The 18,776-nt window shown below is 43.2% G+C and overlaps 1 protein-coding gene across 7 annotated transcripts in view; it reads left to right on the top strand.

Annotated features, from left to right (window-relative positions):
- Positions 1-18,776, top strand: part of LOC5567277 (E3 ubiquitin-protein ligase hyd) — a 78,548-nt gene that overhangs the window by 28,175 nt on the left and 31,597 nt on the right. For 5 of the 7 annotated variants that reach the window (XM_021850244.1, XM_021850240.1, XM_021850245.1 and 2 more), the window contains exons 2-5: positions 6,317-7,024; positions 11,096-11,529; positions 11,724-12,762; positions 12,822-15,333. In XM_021850244.1, the coding sequence (XP_021705936.1) occupies positions 6,317-7,024; positions 11,096-11,529; positions 11,724-12,762; positions 12,822-15,333 (4,693 nt within the window). The remainder of the gene's footprint in view (positions 1-6,316; positions 7,025-11,095; positions 11,530-11,723; positions 12,763-12,821; positions 15,334-18,776) is intronic. The other 2 variants (XM_021850241.1, XM_021850243.1) reach the window with 2 other exon arrangements.

Raw genomic sequence — 18,776 nt, 5'->3', positions numbered from 1 at the left:
ATTGTTAGCATCTTCATATTGTGGTATTGGATATTGGAATAGCTTCAGCATGCTTTAAATAATGTGTACTGCCGTGAATCACAAGTCAGTCCCATCTGCATTTTCGTCAAAATTGAGTTGAGTTCAGTTTTCAACATATTTTCCTAAGCTCTTTCAGCTACGTCAATGTGATAAAATGATTTGTTCGGAAAAACAGCAAGTCAAATTGTCCCATAATGAAAAGTAACCGCATATCAGTCTCACTACAGGTTTCCGCACCGTATAACACAAAAATGAACCATGTTTTGATCATCTTTGTATTTTTTTCAGAGAGATATCATAGTGTAACATTCATTAAGATTTGAACATTTTCCAATCCTGTAGAATTTATTGAATATTCGTATAGAAAACGAGTTTGGAAACTTCAAAGCCCATTTTGTCAATGCCTAGTTTTTACAGATGGGACTGACTTGCGATTCACGGCAGTTAAGAAGTTTATAAATAGCTATTAAATGGAAAACACTTCGAAATTTGTCATTAGTTTGTTTTAAACATATAAAATTAGAGTATTTCTTGAACCTGGTTTTTTTTTTGTAAAACCTGGAAAAAACCTGGAAATATCAGGGAATTTCATTTCGGTAAACGAGTAGACACCCTGTGTTTGGAGGTGAACAAATACTACAGTCATCTCTCTCTAACTCTATATTGAAAGGACCATCGAGTTAGGGAGGTATCGAGTTACCTACCTTGATGTCTACAGCGTAGCACCACGCCATTGCCGGGCGTATTGTAGAGCTCCATCTTCGTCGGTCTTGGGCGAAACTTCTCCAGTTGCCCCGAACGTTTAGGGTCGCCAGGTCCTCTTCCACTGCGTACAGCCAGCGTATTCGTGGTCTTCCCCGAAGCCGCCGACCTCTACCTGGTTCCCTGCTGAATATTATTTTCGCAATTCTTTCTTCCGACATTCGCACTAAGTGACCAGCCCACTGAAGTCTGCCGTATTTTACACGATTGATAATATTCGCATCTTTGTACACTTGATACAACTCGTGATTCATGCGTCTGCGCCACGCACCATTTTCAAGTTTCCCATCGAGTATTGTCCGCAGCACATTACTCTCGAAAACACCGAGAGCTTTCCGGTCTGACTCTTTCAACGTCCACGCTTCGTGCCCGTAGAGAGCCACCGGAAGAATCAATGTTTTATACAGGGCGAATTTTGTTTCGGTTTGCAAGCTGCGGGACCTAAGCTGGTTACGTAGTCCGTAAAAGGCCCTATTCGCAGCCGCAACACGTCTTTTCACTTCGCGGGAAACGTCGTTGTCACATGTCACAAGTGTTCCAAGGTAAACAAATTCTTCAACAACTTCAAACACATCCCCATCAAACACTACCTCAGCACTTACACCACCATGCCTGATGGCACCAGAATTGATGGTCAGGCCTATCCTCGCTGTCTCCCTCTTCAGAGGCACGAAGGCCTCTTCCACTGATCTGCGATCGATTCCAATCAGGTCTATATCGACCGCAAAGCCAAGGAGCATGTGCGACCTTGTGATAATAGTGCCATTTCTTTGCACGCCAGATCTCCTAATAGCACCCTCAAGTGCAATGTTGAACAGTAAATTCGAAAGTGTGTCTGCCTGCTTCAATCCGTCTAACGTCACGAACGAGGTTGACACCTCGTTTGCGATCCAAACACTTGATTTCGAACCATCCAGCGTAGCACGTATCAGCCTAATTAGTTTCGCCGGAAAACCATTTTCAGACATTATCTGCCAAAGCTCATTTCTTTTCACTGAGTCGTACGCCGCCTTGAAATCAATAAACAGATGGTGAGTCTTCAAGTTATACTCCCGGAATTTGTCTAGGATCATTCGCAAGCTAAACATCTGGTCCGTTGTCGAACGGCCCTCACGAAAACCAGCTTGGTATTGGCCGACGAAGGACTCCTCGAGCGGTCTCAGTCTGTTAAACAGGATGCGCGACAGAATTTTGTACGCCGAATTCAGCAGGGTAATTCCTCTGTAATTGGCACACTCCAGTCTGTGCCCTTTCTTGTAGATAGGGCGGATGAGGCCATCCAACCAGCCGGTGGGCAATTCTTCGTCCTCCCATACCTTCAGAAGTACTCGGTGGATCGACTGGTAAAGCTGCTCGCTTCCGTGCTTGAGAAGCTCGACCGGGATCTCGTCCTTCCCAGCAGCCTTACAGTTCTTCAGCTCGCTGATAGCCTTTTTAACCGACCATAGGGTGGGTCCACAGCTTGATCGTCATCATCTATGTTCATCCTGTTCCTCGCTACATTTCCATTCTCACCGTTCAACAATTGCTGAAAGTGCTCCTTCCACCTGGCAGCCACCGCCGTTTTATCGGTCAGCAAATTCCCTTCTCGGTCATTGCACATGGCGGGCACTGGTACGGTATTGTGCCGCGCACCATTGACCGTTGCATAAAATCTCCGCATATCATTCCGGTTCATGCTTTCTTGTGCGTCAGCTACCACACTTTCTTCGTGCTGCCTTTTCTTTCTGCGGTGGATTCGCTTTTCTTCGGCTCTCGCTGCCCTGTACCGCTCTCTGTTCTGTCGGGTACCGGCCACAAGCATACGGCTTCTGGCGACATTCTTCAGGTCTGTCACCCTCTGGCACTCTTCATCGAATCAGTCGTTCCGTCTTCGTCGTTGACCAGTGCCGATCACTTCCCGCGCCGTTGTTGTCACAGCTTCGTGGATAGGGTCCCACAGGCTGTCGACGTCTCCAGCAACGTTGACTCTTCCCAACTTCTCGTCTAGTTGCTGACGGTACTGCGCAGCTACCCCATCAGTCGACAAGCGTTGTATATTGAAGCGTAGCGTTCTGTGTGTTGCGGAACTCGTGACGCTGGATAACCGCGCCCGAATTTTAGCTACAACGAGATAATGATCCGAGTCGATATTAGGGCCTCGGAAGGTCCTGACATCAATGACATCTGAGAAATGTCGCCCATCAACCAGCACGTGGTCTATTTGGGAGCAGGCATCGCCACTCGGGTGTCGCCAGGTGTGTTTGCGGAAATTCTTTCGCGCGAAGTATGTACTGCTGATTGCCATCCCTCTAGCAGCAGCGAAGGTTACTAGCCGCAGGCCATTATCATTGGTAACGGAATGAAGGCTTTCCGTTCCAATGACGGGTCGGAAAAAATCTTCTTTCCCGATCTGCGCATTTGCGTCGCCGATGACTATCTTGACGTCTTGTTTTGGGCACTCTCCGTAGGCCTTATCCAGGCTCTCATAGAACTCATTCTTCATGTCATCGGGCTTATCGTTCGTTGGCGCATATATGCTGATCAGGCTGTAGTTGAAGAACTTGCCCTTCATTCTCAACACACAGATTCGGTCGCTTACCGGTTTCCACCGAATAATTCGCTTCATCTGCTTCCCAATCACTATGAAGCCAACTCCACGTTCTGCGTTGTCGCCACCGCTGTAGTAAATGTGGTACTTGAATGAAGTGTTGGCGATGGGATCCACCGCTCGGAATTCGCGTTCTCCGGTTCTCGGCCAGCGTATTTCCTGGATAGCTGCCACGCTCACGCCGACATTCCGCAGTTCACGAGCCAGGAGCCCAACACGCGCGGGTTCATTCAAAGTTCTCACGTTCCAAGATCCAACTTTCCAATCGTTGTCCTTTATTCGTTGCCGGGTCTGTTGCCGTAAAATCAATCCGTTTGCTCTACTTTTGCCTTTCATGGTTGGTGAAGAGTCTTCGATAGGCCACCTAATCAGGGTTGCGCTACCTACATCGTGCTAGAGGGGCTGCCTCCTCGATGCTGACACGATACAGCATCGTCCGCTTGTTCTTTACATGATGACCACGGTCATAGCCATCACAACCATCCACATTTATCAGGGCTTTGGACCTGTAGCTCTGGTTCTCAATAGTTTCAAGTTCTTTCGGACATGCTACTATGGTGAGCCGTCATGCGTTAGCGGTGTTAGGTATCGGGTATCGAGTTAGGGGAAGGCGGGGCAGTATGGTCATACGGGGTGAAATGGGTCACCTTCCATTTGAGCTTAAAAAACAGTTTTTCACCTCGATAACCTTAGGACCTCATAAAGTATGCTTCAATTAGCCACCAACGTGAAAACCACGCGAAAATATGATTTTGTACTTCATATATCGATAAAAATCTGAAACGTTGATGCTACTACGAAAATCTTATAAGATTTTGGATGTAAAAATAAGCTTTGCATAAAGTTTTGTTTATTGTTTTCAATTTTTTTCACAGCAGTTCGTTCTTTCATTATTTAATGGCATTATGTGCACGAAATTGTATAGATTCTAAAATAAATTTTCAATAAAACATAATTTATATGAAACATCTGGGAACGGGGCAATATGGTCATAGCCGGTCAAAGCTATCTTATCACAAAAATAAATAATCAAAAATGGCATGTAATTTTTGCAGTTTCATTGCAATATTGTCGTTGCACGTGATTTTAATTAAAACTAGAATTTTTAATTGGTTCAACTTATTTGAATGATAATGTTTGAAAACTGAAGCTCTTAGAACCATGATTTTTTGAACGGTCAGCAAAACATACCTTTTCATGATTCAAAACAGACTTCAACCCAGTTTTTGTACTTAACTCTATCATGTATACTGCCTTTCTTCTAAATTAAGCCTTACGAACGGTTTTCCATTTAAAATAATAGGACTTAGTATGGTGGCTCATATTGCCCCGTAGGGGGGACCATTTCGCCCCGTATAGTGTAGAGTCACACACAAAATAGTGTTTTTCAAAAATGTTCCCAACAAAATTCTAAGTAATTTTTTTACCAAAATACAATTGTGGTATGAAAGGAAATACTTCAAACTACAAATTAAGCTTATGAATCGATTAAATTGTATTTTGTTTCTATGCATTTCAAGAACTTTTGCTTAGGTGGACCATACTGCCCCTATTGACCCTATAGAACACAAAACCAGTGCAACTGCGATGCAAGGGACCATCGAGTTAGCCATGAAAACCATATTTTACTATAATTCTCTAATTCGATATCGAGATATGGAAAATCGAGTAAGGGAGAGTTAACTGTATCAAGTTGTAATAAAAGTTAAAGAACATGAAAATAATAAAAAACATTAGGGTAAATCGCCAAATGTTGAACGGTTAAGATAGACGTTCTTATGTTATTTTATTTTAAAGGAAATTCTGATAGATAGGTTGCTAAAAAAAGCATTCAACACCGTAGACGATTGTTTAACTATATTCCTGTTACATTTTTGGCACTGTAATGTCCATTTTGAAATAAAAAAATATATATTTAAAAAGATAGTTTTATACCCATTTGTTGAACACATACATAACCCATCTTATCCTAATTTTGAACGATTGTCGCTAAATGTTGGCCGCTTTACTCCCGCATTCATTCAACTTGCTAGTTCGCGCTCCTCGTCGGTTGTGAGGACAGGGTTAGGTCTGCGAAGCACTTTCCCTGTCCACTCTGGGCTGAGACGGAAGTGAATCGTCCCCTTCGGCACTCCATAGACTTTAGCGGATTCCCCTAATGTACATTACCTTCGACATTACAGCATCTCTGAAGAAATGATTGTTTGAGTTCTTAAAAATGTCCTTAAAACGGAAATATTTGACGAAATTCTAGCGTAATCGATTAAAGATGAATTCCAGAATTTTCTTTAAAAATTTGTCGAAGTATCTTTGAAGGAATTCCTGAAGAAATTCATGGTAACGTCTCTGGAGTAATTTCTGTGATGTAATTCTGAGTAATGTCTGACCGGTTTCCTTTTTTTGGAAACTTTTATCTCCTAATTCTTGTATGGATTATTTGTGCGTGTGTGTATGTTTTTTTCTGTGTCGTCTTATTTTTTTTTGTTCCCGTTCGGTCTTTTTTTGTTCATGTTCAATCTTTATTTGGTCTCTAAAGTTCCTTTGTTTAAAGGCAGTCAGTCACTATCAGTCCTGTCTACGAGAAATCGTATAGTAATCCTGAACGACAATTTTAGCAAAAAGTCCTACATAAAAATTGGAAAAAAGAACATTTTTGAGAAATGTCTAGTAAAATCATAGGAGGGATTACTGGTAGAATCTCTGGAGTAATTTCTATGATTATTTTTAGATACAATATATATTGAATTACTTTTGGTATGTTGAGCGGAATTATAAGTGGACATTTTAGGAAATCCGTAATAAAATCACTAAATGAAATCATGAAGAAATCTTCGGAATAATAACTGAAGGATAATTTGATCAATTGCCTAATTGAATTTCTTACCTGGTTAATACTATTCATGGTCGTTCTAATCGCATATCTCACGTCTCCTTCCTCTGCAGAATCCGTGAGGTGGCGGACAAAATCAACAAGTACGGTGTCCAGACGCTGCCGGCGCTTCAGTCGCTCAAAGTCCCTGTCAAACAAATCGTGGTCGGTCCGGCCCATCTCGGTGTGCTGCTGGAAGATGGACGTGCATTTCGCGTAGCTTTTTCGATCATTCCGGAACGGTTGGATCTGAGCAAACAGGATGCGAACAAGGCCAGTGGTAACGCAGGTGGCAGTACGGCCAGTCAGTCGAACAACAACTCGAAGAATTCACCCGCCTCGAGACAATGCCGATCTCGGGCCCGAATAATGCGCACGAGCAGTTCGGTTCGCGGCGGCAGCAGTTCACAGGGATCCGGATCGCGTAGTACCGGAGTCATCATGGGCGGAGGATCGTCCGGCAGTCGGTCGCTGGTTTCGGTGCCGGCTCCGTTTGTACCGGAGGAACTTGTGACGCAGGCACAGGTCGTGCTGCAAGGCAAAAGCCGAAATTTGATCATCAGAGAACTGCAACGGACGAATCTTGACGTGAACCTGGCGGTGAACAATTTACTCTCGCGTGATGACGAAGGTGGTGACGACACGGAAGAGGGCAGTGATAACTACGTGGCAGAGGATTTGATCTCCCTGCTCGACGGTGGGTTCCACGCCGACAACAGTGTGATCATAGATGCGGAAGCGATGTTCTCGGAGGATATGTTCGGGTTCTCGAACATTAGAAAGTAAGTACCCTCGATCGATGCCCTCCTGCTGTCTGTTGGTAGTTAAAGAAGGAAATATTGTTTCGATTTTGTTGTCTCTCTCCTGAGCTATCTGTCTCTTTATTATTATTTTTTTGTTGATTTGTTCAATGTAGTTTGTCCACTCATATTCACACTGCTAGGAAAGAAGATGAGGAATAACAAATCCAATCGATAATTGATGATGCCAACTTAGTTTAACGATAGGACATTGTACATACAATAGGCTTTGTTATTTTGTTATAATCTAACATTTGGTAGATTTTTGGAGTTGGCAAAGGTGTCATCAATATCGATGTCAGAATTTTTCTTCGATATATCATTACTATCAGTTTATCCTTTTTGAAAACTGGTTTGATTTTGCTTCCAATTTAACGGTGTCTCACGTGAGCTGTGACCTTTTTCGTATTACAAGCGGAAAAAAAATATCGAAGGGCAGATTTACCATAACTGACTTGAAAGGCTAAACCAGAAAGCGGAAATTATCGAAATGTATATAAGGCAATTTACGTATTCGCGGTAGTCTAAGCCGATGCCGCACTTTATTTACAATTTTCTCCGATATCAGCAGACAAATTACTTGTAGAGTGTTTGTGGATGGCCCCAAGGGGAGTCTTTTCACCATTTTTGTGGAATCTCGTAGCAGATACGCTATTGAGGCAACTCAATAATTGCGATTTTCCAACTTATGGATTCGCCGACGACTATCTAGCTTTGATAGTTGGTATGTGCATAAGCACCCTATTCGACCTGATGCAAAGTGCTCTTCTTCAGGTAGTCGAGAGTTGGTGTCGCCAATATGGCCTTTCGGTTAACACGCATAAAACATCTATTGTTCTTTCTACGGAAAGACGAAACCGCGATGGAATTCGACGTCTTTTTGACACTGAGATTAGTGTAACTGATGAGGTAAAGTATGTCGGAGTCGTTGTAGATTTCAAACTCTTTTGGATACCTCACATTGATTTCAGAGTAAAAAAAAGCTTGCATGGCTTTCGGTAAAAACCTGGGGCCTCAAACCCAAGTATATCAAATGGATTTACACAACAGTTGTTCGACCAATATTGTTGGCATATGGGTGTCTTGTGTGGTGGCAAAACGGCGAAGTGAGAACAATCCAATCAAAATTGGGCCATTCCCAAAGGATGTGCTTGATGGCGATGTCTGGTGCGTTCTCTACAACTCCCACAGCAGCGTTCGAGGCCCTTTTCAACGTTACGCGACTACACATACATCTTAAACAAGAAGCACTTGCTTGCTCTTACCGTTTATGGGTACTGGATCTACTGCAGAAAAATCCAGTGAATCGTAGATCTACCACACTTCGTTGTTTCCACTTTTGGTGAATTGGGACAAAATTGTCCTTGCTCCAAGTGATCTCACAATTGCTTGTCACTTTCCTTACAGGACATTAACCACACAATTCATTTCACTGGAAAAGTGTACGTCTGGCTATTTGGAAAGAAGTATATCAAACAATGTAGTATGTTCCACTGATGGCTCCCTTCTTGAAGGTAGAGTTGGTGCTGGTGTATATTCTCGTGAGCTAAGGCTGAATCAGTTTTACTCACTTAGTAGACACTGCACCGTTTTTCAGACGGAAATATTTGCTCTTTTGTGTGGAGTGCAATCAGCACATCAACAGCGCATAATGTGTAAAGTCATATACTTCTGTTCATGCAGCTGCTATAAAAGCTTTTGCTTCGGCCAACTCAAGGTCGAGGCTTGTTATCGCATGTCGAACTCAAATTGATGAACTGAATTCAGTCCACTCGTCTCTGTAAACCTTGTATGGGTACCTGGCCATTCTTCCATCGCTGGAAATGAATTGGCTAATGAGTTAGCTCGTATAGGAGCATCACATGACTTCATTGGACCCGAGCCAGCTATTCCGATTTGGAAGTGCTGGGTGCAGCTTCAGATCATTTCTTGGGCGGCAACTCAGCAGTTTGGAGTCGTGTCGTCAAAAATAATTGTACATTACTGAGCCATCTCCAAAGGTGGCAAACTATTTATCAAATCTGTCAAAGCAGAATTGCGGTCTCTTGGTCAGAGCGTTGACTGGTTACGCCTGAGAAACACGCAAATCACCGATTCCAATAGATTTTGTGGATTGCTTTGGGCACATTCTACTGAAACCACTAAAAAACACTTGGATCAGTCTGTCTGAACACCGACCATATTTAAACGTAAATAATATTGCATAGATGATTGGCATGAAGTTCTTCAGCATACCAACTAGACAAACATTAGAAAAGAGCACATCGACATTGGTAAACAATGGCTTCGCACGACGCTATTGAGCCCATTTCGATTACGCTCACCATTACCACTATCAGGAAGAGCTAATACAAATCTTCCTGATACGATAGTGGTGTTAGTTTGCGTGGGCGGGCTAAAAAGGGCTCAACAGCAATGTTTCGAAAAAAAAAAGGCCCAAGACCTTTTGAGACCTTTTCAAATGTTTGTCCAGCTATCTCAATTAATTCAACGGTGTTTACTCTGATATGTTCCCTTATGGCTAGGACTATTTCGGGATTGGAGATTTTTCGGCTAATTCTTTCTCCGGTTTTTTCAATAAGTACTCTAGGAGATCTTCCATCTTCCTTCCTACAGGAGTTCTTCCAAGAAAATCCACACAAGTACGGTCAAAACCTACATGATTCCTCCAAGCGGTGTTGCGCCGGGTTTTCCGGTTATTCTTCCAGACATTAAGCATGGATGTTTTTCAAAATGAATTCCGCAATAAATTCAACCAGTGATTCCTCGTGAAGATTTTTATTGTTTTTATTATTTATTTTCACCGTCTAGAATTAGTTATTTATTTTTGATAAAAGTTTTAAAAACTAAGCTAGTTGAAGATAAATACTATCAGATATTAAAGATGATATCTTGGGATATTGCAAGCATTGAAAAATAATAGTTTTCTTTAGTAAATTGCATCTTTTTATGGGGGTGCCTATCTTGCCCCGCAGTTTTTTGACCGATGAGAAAAAGCTATTTTTTAACGTATTATTTGGAAAACTATTTATCACTTTTTAAAACTTTTAATGGTTGGAGGTCAAAGTAATAATGTAAAAGATAAGGATGGTTACCAATTTTACCACAATAAGAACGTTTAAGTAGGCTTAAATCGCGCTAATCCTTAGGGTGCTCATCTTGCCCCGCCTGACTCTATTGGGAATGCAATAATTTGTTCCTTTGATTTTAGGATTTCTTGTGTCGGTATATTCTATAACTCGATAATTCTATAAGTCGATGATCTTTTAAATGAGTCGACTGTGTTCGAATAATTTCTCCAATCATTTCTACACACATTGTTCAAGGACTCCGTCTGATGTTTTTCAAGGAGCTCGTTCACAAAATCCCGCACTGACTATTTTTCCAATAATTAACTTTGCCAAAAATCCCTCTGGACTTCCTCAAGAGCCCAGAAATTTTTTCAGGTATCCTTTTCTAAGAGTAATTCTTAAAGATATCCTTTGAGAAATTCTTTGTTGATATCTCAAAGAAATCTGATCGACAATTTTGGAAAAACTCCTAAAAACTACCTGTGGACATCTTTGAAGAAATTACTCTTCGAGACTCTTGAAGACGTTCTAAACATACATCTTTGAACAAATATTAGAGAAGATGATAAAAAAATCACTGGATTGATTCACGGAGAACAAAGGACTTTTAAAGACATTTTTGAAAGAATCCTTTTGGAATTTTTGATATTATGTCTAGAGTTATTCTTAGTAATATTTCAGGTTTATTTCGTGAAGGTATCTTGAACAAAATTCTTGGAAGAACTCTTCTAAAAATTCATAAAAATCAGTTTTTATTGTCAAATGTTGATGTTGACCGTAAAACTACTTCAAACAAAAGCAAAATCAAACCAGTCTGGTAGAACACCCATGCTAGAGCAGAAACTAAAATTCGAATCCCACCCCAACCCTTTGGGCCTGCGTCCGCAGTTCAGTCCCCCTGGTCCCCCATATCATTTCCATTATTTTCATTTCGCTTTCATTAACTAACATATTGTCAAATTGTTTCAATTTCTGAAACAAGTTTGATGTTATACAGTCGTGCCCGTAGTGAACGAAATCAGAACAGCTCGTCATCGGCTGCTGCTGGCGGTGGAGGAGGAGGAGGAAGCAGTGGCAGTGGCGGCGGAGGAAGTGGCTCCGGAGGCGGAGGAGGAGGAGGAAGTTCGGGCAATGGAGGATCTGGAGCGGCTGGCGGAAGTGGAAGCGGAGTTGATGTAGGTTCCGGCCGCCCAAGTAGTGGTAGTTCGGCTGGAGTCGGTGGTTCCAGCGGAAATGGAGTCAATGTCGCTGGTAGCAGTGTTGGCGGATCAGTCGGCGTAGGCAGCGGAAGTGGGGGATCTGGTGGCCTAAGTAGCGCCGAACGGGAAGGATTTGGCCGTTGGCGTGATAGGCAGTACTTTGGACCGCGTCGATGGTTCCAGAGTGGCCGCGAGGACGGCTGGGACAAGGAAAGTGGTAAGTGCAATGTGAAAGTACTGGGGGAATCGGAAAGGTTGAACTTGTTCAAAGAGTGGGCGCTGATATTGAGCTTTGGTTTCAATAGTGATCGTCGAGAACCGTCTTTAAACTGATCATTCGTGTACGATGCCCCCCGATACAAATTTGATATTTATCCAAGCTAAGACACACATTCACTACGTTCCTAATAGTTAAACTTTATTATTCCCTAGATCCAAAAAAGAAAGAATACGGATCCGGCTATCCCCTGTGGGTGTCAGATGAGCTAGAACCATGGCCAGAGAAGGATATGCCCGTACGTTTCACCGAGATTGCATCGCTGTATTCCGAGTTTATCGGTGTAACCAGTAAGGGTGAACTGCATCAATGGCGCTGGGCAGACGTAGAACCGTATCGAAGTACAGAATCCATCAACATTTTCCATCCCAAAACAGTTCCCTTAAACCTATTATACGAGAAGGTAATTCACATCTCAGCAACTTCCATTCGTTGCTCGGTGTCCACTGAGAGCGGTCGAATCGCAACTTGGATGGATGAATTGCTTGGCTATGCTGGAAGTAAGCTAGAACACGTCGCCACCAGCTATCCGGAGTTTGCACTAGACAAAATCGTATCCTTACATACGTGCACCTTATACACGGTAGCTAGAACGGAAAGCGGCGAACTGTTTTGGTGGGGCGTTCTGCCCTTCGGACAACGAAAACGCCTGTGGGATAAATATAAAGCCAAGGCGAAAAAGCCGGTACGGCCCAGTGTAAATACTCCAGAGGTGACTGTCGGTGCGCAAGTTTGCATGAAGAACAGTCCCATGTATCAGCATGGTGCCATTGGATTTACGATATCAAACGGCGTTCCAAAGGTTGGCCAATTGCTCAACGCCGCCTGGGATTTGACCAATATCTGCCGCTTCAAGCTCATATCGATGTCTACGCTTTCGCAACAGTTGGGATTGGTAACCGGAACAAGCTCCAATGCTCCGTTGGGCAATCTGGCACCGTGTGCAGAGAAAGAAAAGCCTCAGAGTTCGAGCGGTACCAGTTCCTCCAAGCAGAGCTCAGGTGGCAGCAACAAGGAGACGGCCGACCGGTTGGATATGCCTCCACCTCCGTCGCCGGCTTCGAGTACTTGCAGTGACACCGGCAGCGTGAGCAACTCCCACAAACGACAGAAGCGAATGGCTCCGAAGGACGATTCGGAGACGAAGAAGGATGAGGAACAGTGGTTGCTAAAGTAAGTTGGATTTTAGATTTCCGTATGCGATTTTTTAACTCGAATCTTTACTTTTACAGGGATGTCATCTTTGTCGAAGATGTTCGCTCGGTCCCCATCGGAAGAGTGTTGAAAGTGGATGGCGACTATGCTGCGGTTAAGTTTCCGCCGTTGGTACCACCTGCAAGTGCCAGTGGTGCCTCCGGCAGTAATAGCAAAGATAAGCTGGATGATACAATCGAAGCTTGGCAGGATTGCCGATTGCTGCGCAAAGACGATCTGCAAGTCATCAAATCGGCGACCACTTCCCGAGTACCGGATTGCTTCCAGAAAATTCCCAGAAGGATCGTACTAAATCCACATCTTCCTAGCGGTGAGACCGGTTCGCAGCTGTTGACAATTGCGGTCGATTCTAAAGGTATTCATGCCATTATGAGGACCGGAAGCAAGTTACACTATTGCTTATTCAACTTGAACACCGGACGCCAGGAGCAGGACAGTATTTTCCCAACGGATATTGCATCTTTCCTGGGATCCTCGCCGTCGAACGTTTCTTTGACCTGTGCTGGCGATTGTTCGGATAGTGTGTTGCTGCTGCGAGACGGAAACAATACCATCTATCCCATGTCCAAGGATTGCGTTGATGCCATAAGAGATCCTACGTGGTTAGACCTGCCACCTATCAAATGTATTGCTGCTGCTTCGTTGACGCTTCCTTCGGTTGGGGTAAACTTGAAATCACAAGTATCACTTGTAGTCTTGGCCCCTGAACAGCAACTATTGATGTCCAGAATTCTGCGATGTGACTTGGAGGGAGTACGTCATGTACTTGGTCAGTTGGAAGGCGAATTGAAAAGTCAGCTGGTATCGATAATTTCGGAACACACTGATGGTAATAGAAACATCGTACATGCCTGCATCAGTATGTGCTCGCCAACGTCGAATAAAGACTCTGATCATGATCCGTTGGCACAGGGTGGATCTGGAAGTGGTTCAAATGGAAACGGTGGTTCAGGAGGTAGCCTATCTAATTCAGCTGCCTTGGAGTGCATCAATGTCATCACCAACACCATGATGGGCAATCGCCCAGTAAGCATTCGTGAAATTATGCGTCGCAGTGTGAATCGCGAAATGGACTCTTCCAACTCCAACAGTGCCCCTCTTCCACCAGGAAGTGATGAAGCACCTGGTGGATCCCTTCCTGTCGTCTACTGGCCACCGGAATATGATGTAGCAAGCGGAGACGAAGACAGTATGAGTGGTTTGAATGCCTCACAATCACATAAATCTATGAACGAAACATACATCTCAGATCCCAACGAGCGTCGCGCAAATGCTCTCCAGATCGTACAACTACTGTGTGAAAGTCCCGTTTTGCAGCCATACCTAAAGCAACTACTGAGTGCAAAAGATGCCCAAGGCCAAACCCCGTTCATGCTGGCCGTGACATGTCGTGCCTATCAGGCCGGAATCATTGTATTCAACGCCATTCTGAAAATCGCAAATGGCGACGCTGCTGTGCGGGATTCTATGATCTTCCCATCGGGAAGTGCCCCGGATCAATCGCCGTTGGGAATTTTGTGTTGCAATGACACGTGTTCCTTCACATGGACTGGAGCGGATCACATCAACCAGGACATCTTCGAATGCCGTACCTGTGGACTTACGGGTTCCCTATGTTGCTGCACGGAGTGTGCCAAGGTGTGTCACAAAGGCCATGACTGCAAACTGAAACGTACTTCTCCAACGGCTTATTGCGATTGTTGGGAAAAGTGCAAATGTAAGGCGTTGATCGCAGGCAATCAAACCAAACGCTACGAACTACTGTGTAAAATTGCCACAGACACCGATTTGGTCACACGCTTCAATTCTCGTGGCGAGTCCATTCTCCTGTTTCTGATTCAAACCGTGGGACGCCAAATGGTCGAGCAACGCCAGTACCGAGCCACTTCGCGTGTGCGTAACTCATCCGGAAGTGCTCGGAAAACTCCTTCCCTGGATACTGAGAGTGATATGCCGGAGCATGATCTAGAACCGCCTCGTTTCGCCCGGAAGGCACTGGATCGCCTATTGAATGATTGGCCTGCGGTACGATCGATGATCATGACCGGCGCCGGATTGGAGAAACCCATAGTTCCAAATGCCAACCAGCCTTTCTATGACGATGATAACCAGCAGGTGTATTTGCAGTCGCAGAGTGGAACCACTTTGCTAGATAAGTTCACCCACAGTTTGATCGTGAGGTGTAGCAATGATCCGTTGGAAAAGTTGCTCGTCACGCTGGTAAATGAACTGCAAAACGAGACCATCCCGGGGCGGATAGAGGAAGCACAGAAGGTTGCAAGGCGTTTCGTTCGTTCAGTAGCTCGAGTGTTCGTTATCTTCAGTATCGAGCGCTTCCACAATCCAGAAAAGTCGAGGAATTCCACCACGCAGGCCAAGCATCTGCAGGCGTATCGTCGTGTCTTCACCACGCTGTTCAAGTTTGCCATTGAGGAATTGATCGAGATATCCGATGCGTTGATAACACCGGTTCGCTTGGGTGTGGTCAAACCGACGGCACCGTTTTCACTGTCGTCCAGCTCTATCGATGTGAGTATAACCTTTATTAAAAGTAAGGTAGGCAAAAGTTCGAATTGAGTAAAAGTTTTTTTTTTTAATTTCTAGATTAATTCAAAATGAATGCTACAAATATCATGGTGGTTCAAATGCTATTCAAGGGACTTCCACACAAAAATATAGTAATCTTTAAGATTGCAAATATTGTGGGCAGTGGCGATTCCCTAACCTCAAATCTACCTGTTCCACGAATAGAAATTCTTGAATTTCAGCAACAAATTGGCATGTAGGGTCAGTGTTCCCTTAGTGGACAGTCCCCTATAGTCGCACTAGTGGCTTTTTACGGCCGTTTTGCTATAAATCTTTTCAAAGTATTTTTTGACATGAAGGTTAGGAGCTATTTATCTAAGTACCATTGATACACAGCTTGATTTTGTTCAATAAATGATCGAAATAATTAGTTTTGCTTAAAATTTGAACTCCCTTGCGCCTATAGTAAACCTATTGTTCCTATAGTAGCACTACTGAGAGAAATTATTTTTTATTATACGAAATAATTAATGAATTACGAACTTCTTTTACATCAAACGAAAGCTTTTGATTCACACTTAGAAGGAAAAATATAAAAGCTTTGCAAAAATACGGTTTTGATTAGTATTTTGCCAACGCCGTGATGCTAGTGCTACTATAGGAACAGAAATTAGAAATAGTGCTACTATAGGCACATGTATTCCTATAGCGGCACAAGCGATAATAAATACAAACATATGAGTTTTCGTAGTTTTTATATTTTTCCCACAAAACCAAGATAAAAAGCTTTCAGATGATGTAAAAATAATGACGCTAGTGTTATTTTTCGATTTTATACGAATATTTGTTCTTAGCTATGCGGCTATTGGTACATCGACCCTAATGAATAGAGATTTGTTAGAAAGGACGATTTCAATAATTATCTTTTTGATTTATAATCTATATTTGCCGAAATTGTCATTTTTAGAGTCGAAGAACAGGTACACGCAAAAAAATTGTGCGGTAAAAACTACCATTTTAGGGGGTTAACTTAAGCGCTCGCACCGGCAATTTTCAGCAGACCAGAAATGCGCTTGATTTTACCATGTCTGTAGTCGGAATCAGATTGTTGTAAATTATTTCTGTCAAATGTACCAGTAATGCGGTGGGGTATACCGTAAACATAGTAAATTGGCCTGAATTTTCATGGTAGTTTTAAGAATGGGCGTAGTCAGCTAAAATAGTTATTTTTACCACAGAATTTTTTCCCGTGTAGAAAGTGAGGTTACGAGTCGCCAGTGATTGTGGGTGTTTGTTGTTTTTTACGTGAAAATTGTAATTTTTGAACTTTCAACGTACACACGCGATTTATTTCTCAGTTAGTCTGTATGCGTTGAGCAAAGCTGAAGGTGGTTTGTGGTTGCTCTGTCAAGGATGAAGAACCAATTGATGAGCTCGTTTCATGCCATTATTTCAGTCTGCTGTATTTCACACGCTAAATAGTATTCACTTTTTTATACTGTGGAAACCGGGCACGAGAACGAGTGATAACAAACGCAGACGATTAAAACTATAACCATTTTAATTAGCCGTTCTATTTCACGCGTTACAAGTCTTTCGTTTCTGTTTTCAACTGACGTGATCTCTACATTCCAACTAGATGATAGAGTGACCAACGAAATGGGTCTCCACAATATTGTGTATTTCTTTCACTACTGGACTGCGAAGTGCGGCCTCATAAGTGCGAAAGTGTGGGATTGCATTGAATCCTGTTGGTGTCTTCGGAGCACTTATTCTTTGATTTACGAAGAATAGGTCCTCGCGAAGATACCTACCCGATTTGATGCAATTGCGCACTTTTATTAGCGTTCCTGCACTTGTAAAAACTTCTGCGATAGTCCAGTGGTGAAAGAGATGCGAAATACACATGATACTGGTCCATAGGTCAATGTTGAACAGTAAATTCGAAAGTGCGTCTCCCTGCTTTAACCCGTCTAACGTCACGAACGAGATTGACACCTCATCTGAGATTCGAACACTTGATTTCGAACTATCCAGCGTAGTACGTATCAGCCTAATTAGTTTCACCGGAAAACCATGTTCAGACATAATCTACCACAGCTAATTTTTTTTCACTGAGTCGTACGCCTTGAAATCAACTGCTTACTTCCGTGCTTGAGAAGCTCGACCGGGATCTCATCCTTCCCAGCAGCCTTACAGTTCTTCAGCTCGCTGATAGCCTTTTTAACCTCTCCTATGGTCGGTGGGTCCGCTGCTTGATCGTCATAATCAATGTTCATCATGTTCCTCGTTACATTTCCATTTTCACCGTTCAACAATTGCTGAAAGTGCTCCTTCCACCTGGCAGCCAACGCCGTTTTATCGGTCAGTAAATTGCCTTCTCGATCATTGCACATGGCGGGCACTGGTATGGCGCACCATTGACCGTTGCCTAGAAGCTCCGCATATCATGCCGGTTCTTGCTTTCTTGAGCTTCAGCTACCACACTTTCTTTGTGCTGCCTTTTCTTTCTGCGGTGGATTCGCTTTTCTTCAGTTCTCGCTGCCCTGTACCACTCTCTGTTCTGTCGGGTCTACCCCGTTTGACATAATGCCGTTTGGCATACAGTCGTTTGGCATAATGTCGTTTGGCATAATGTCGTTTGGCATAATGTCGTTTGGCATAACAGTTGTTTGGCATAATAGTTGTTTGGCATAATAGTCGTTTGGCATAATTTAAAAAGAAAGGTACTGCAGTGATACAGTAGTATCCGGGACCATAAGATGCGACATAAAATATCATGTTCCTTTTATTTTAAATAACAAGGCATAACTTAGGCGTTGGACACATTTTTTTTTGGGAAACTGCCTTATAATATCCCGGACATATGACTCTCGGAAGTCATGTATGATGTAATTCTAAAAGAGCTTTATTGGATATTGGTTTCCTTGAAAAATGAAGATTACAAGTATAGCCTATCAATAACTTACAACGGAATGTACGATTGTGAGCAATTCATCCACACCCCTTTGCTTAATGGAAAGAATTTGATTAAATTCAATGTTTTTCACCATTATGCCAAACGATTGTTATGCCAAATATCGATTATGCCAAACGACCGTTATGCCAAATGGCATTATGCCAAACAGCTATTATGTCAAACGACTGTATGCCAAACGGCATTATGCCATATGGCATTATGCCAAACGGGGTAGACCCGTTCTGTCGGGTACCGGCCACAAGCATACGGCTTCTAGCGACATTCTTCATATCAGTCACTCTCTGGCACTCTTCATCGAACCAGTCGATTCGTCTTCGTCACAGCATGTTGTCACAGCTTCGTGGATAGTGTCCCACAGGCTGTCGACATCTCCAGCAACGTTGATTCTTCCCAAGTGCTCGTTTAGCTGCTGCCGGTACTGTGCGTCGACAAGTCGACAAGCGTTGTATATTGAAGCGCAGCGTTC

This window comes from Aedes aegypti, chromosome 3, assembly GCF_002204515.2.
Source record: "Aedes aegypti strain LVP_AGWG chromosome 3, AaegL5.0 Primary Assembly, whole genome shotgun sequence".
Lineage (NCBI taxonomy): Eukaryota > Metazoa > Arthropoda > Insecta > Diptera > Culicidae > Aedes > Aedes aegypti.
The sequence above is the reverse complement of the archived record's forward strand: the minus strand, read 5'-3'. Positions and strand labels throughout refer to the sequence as shown.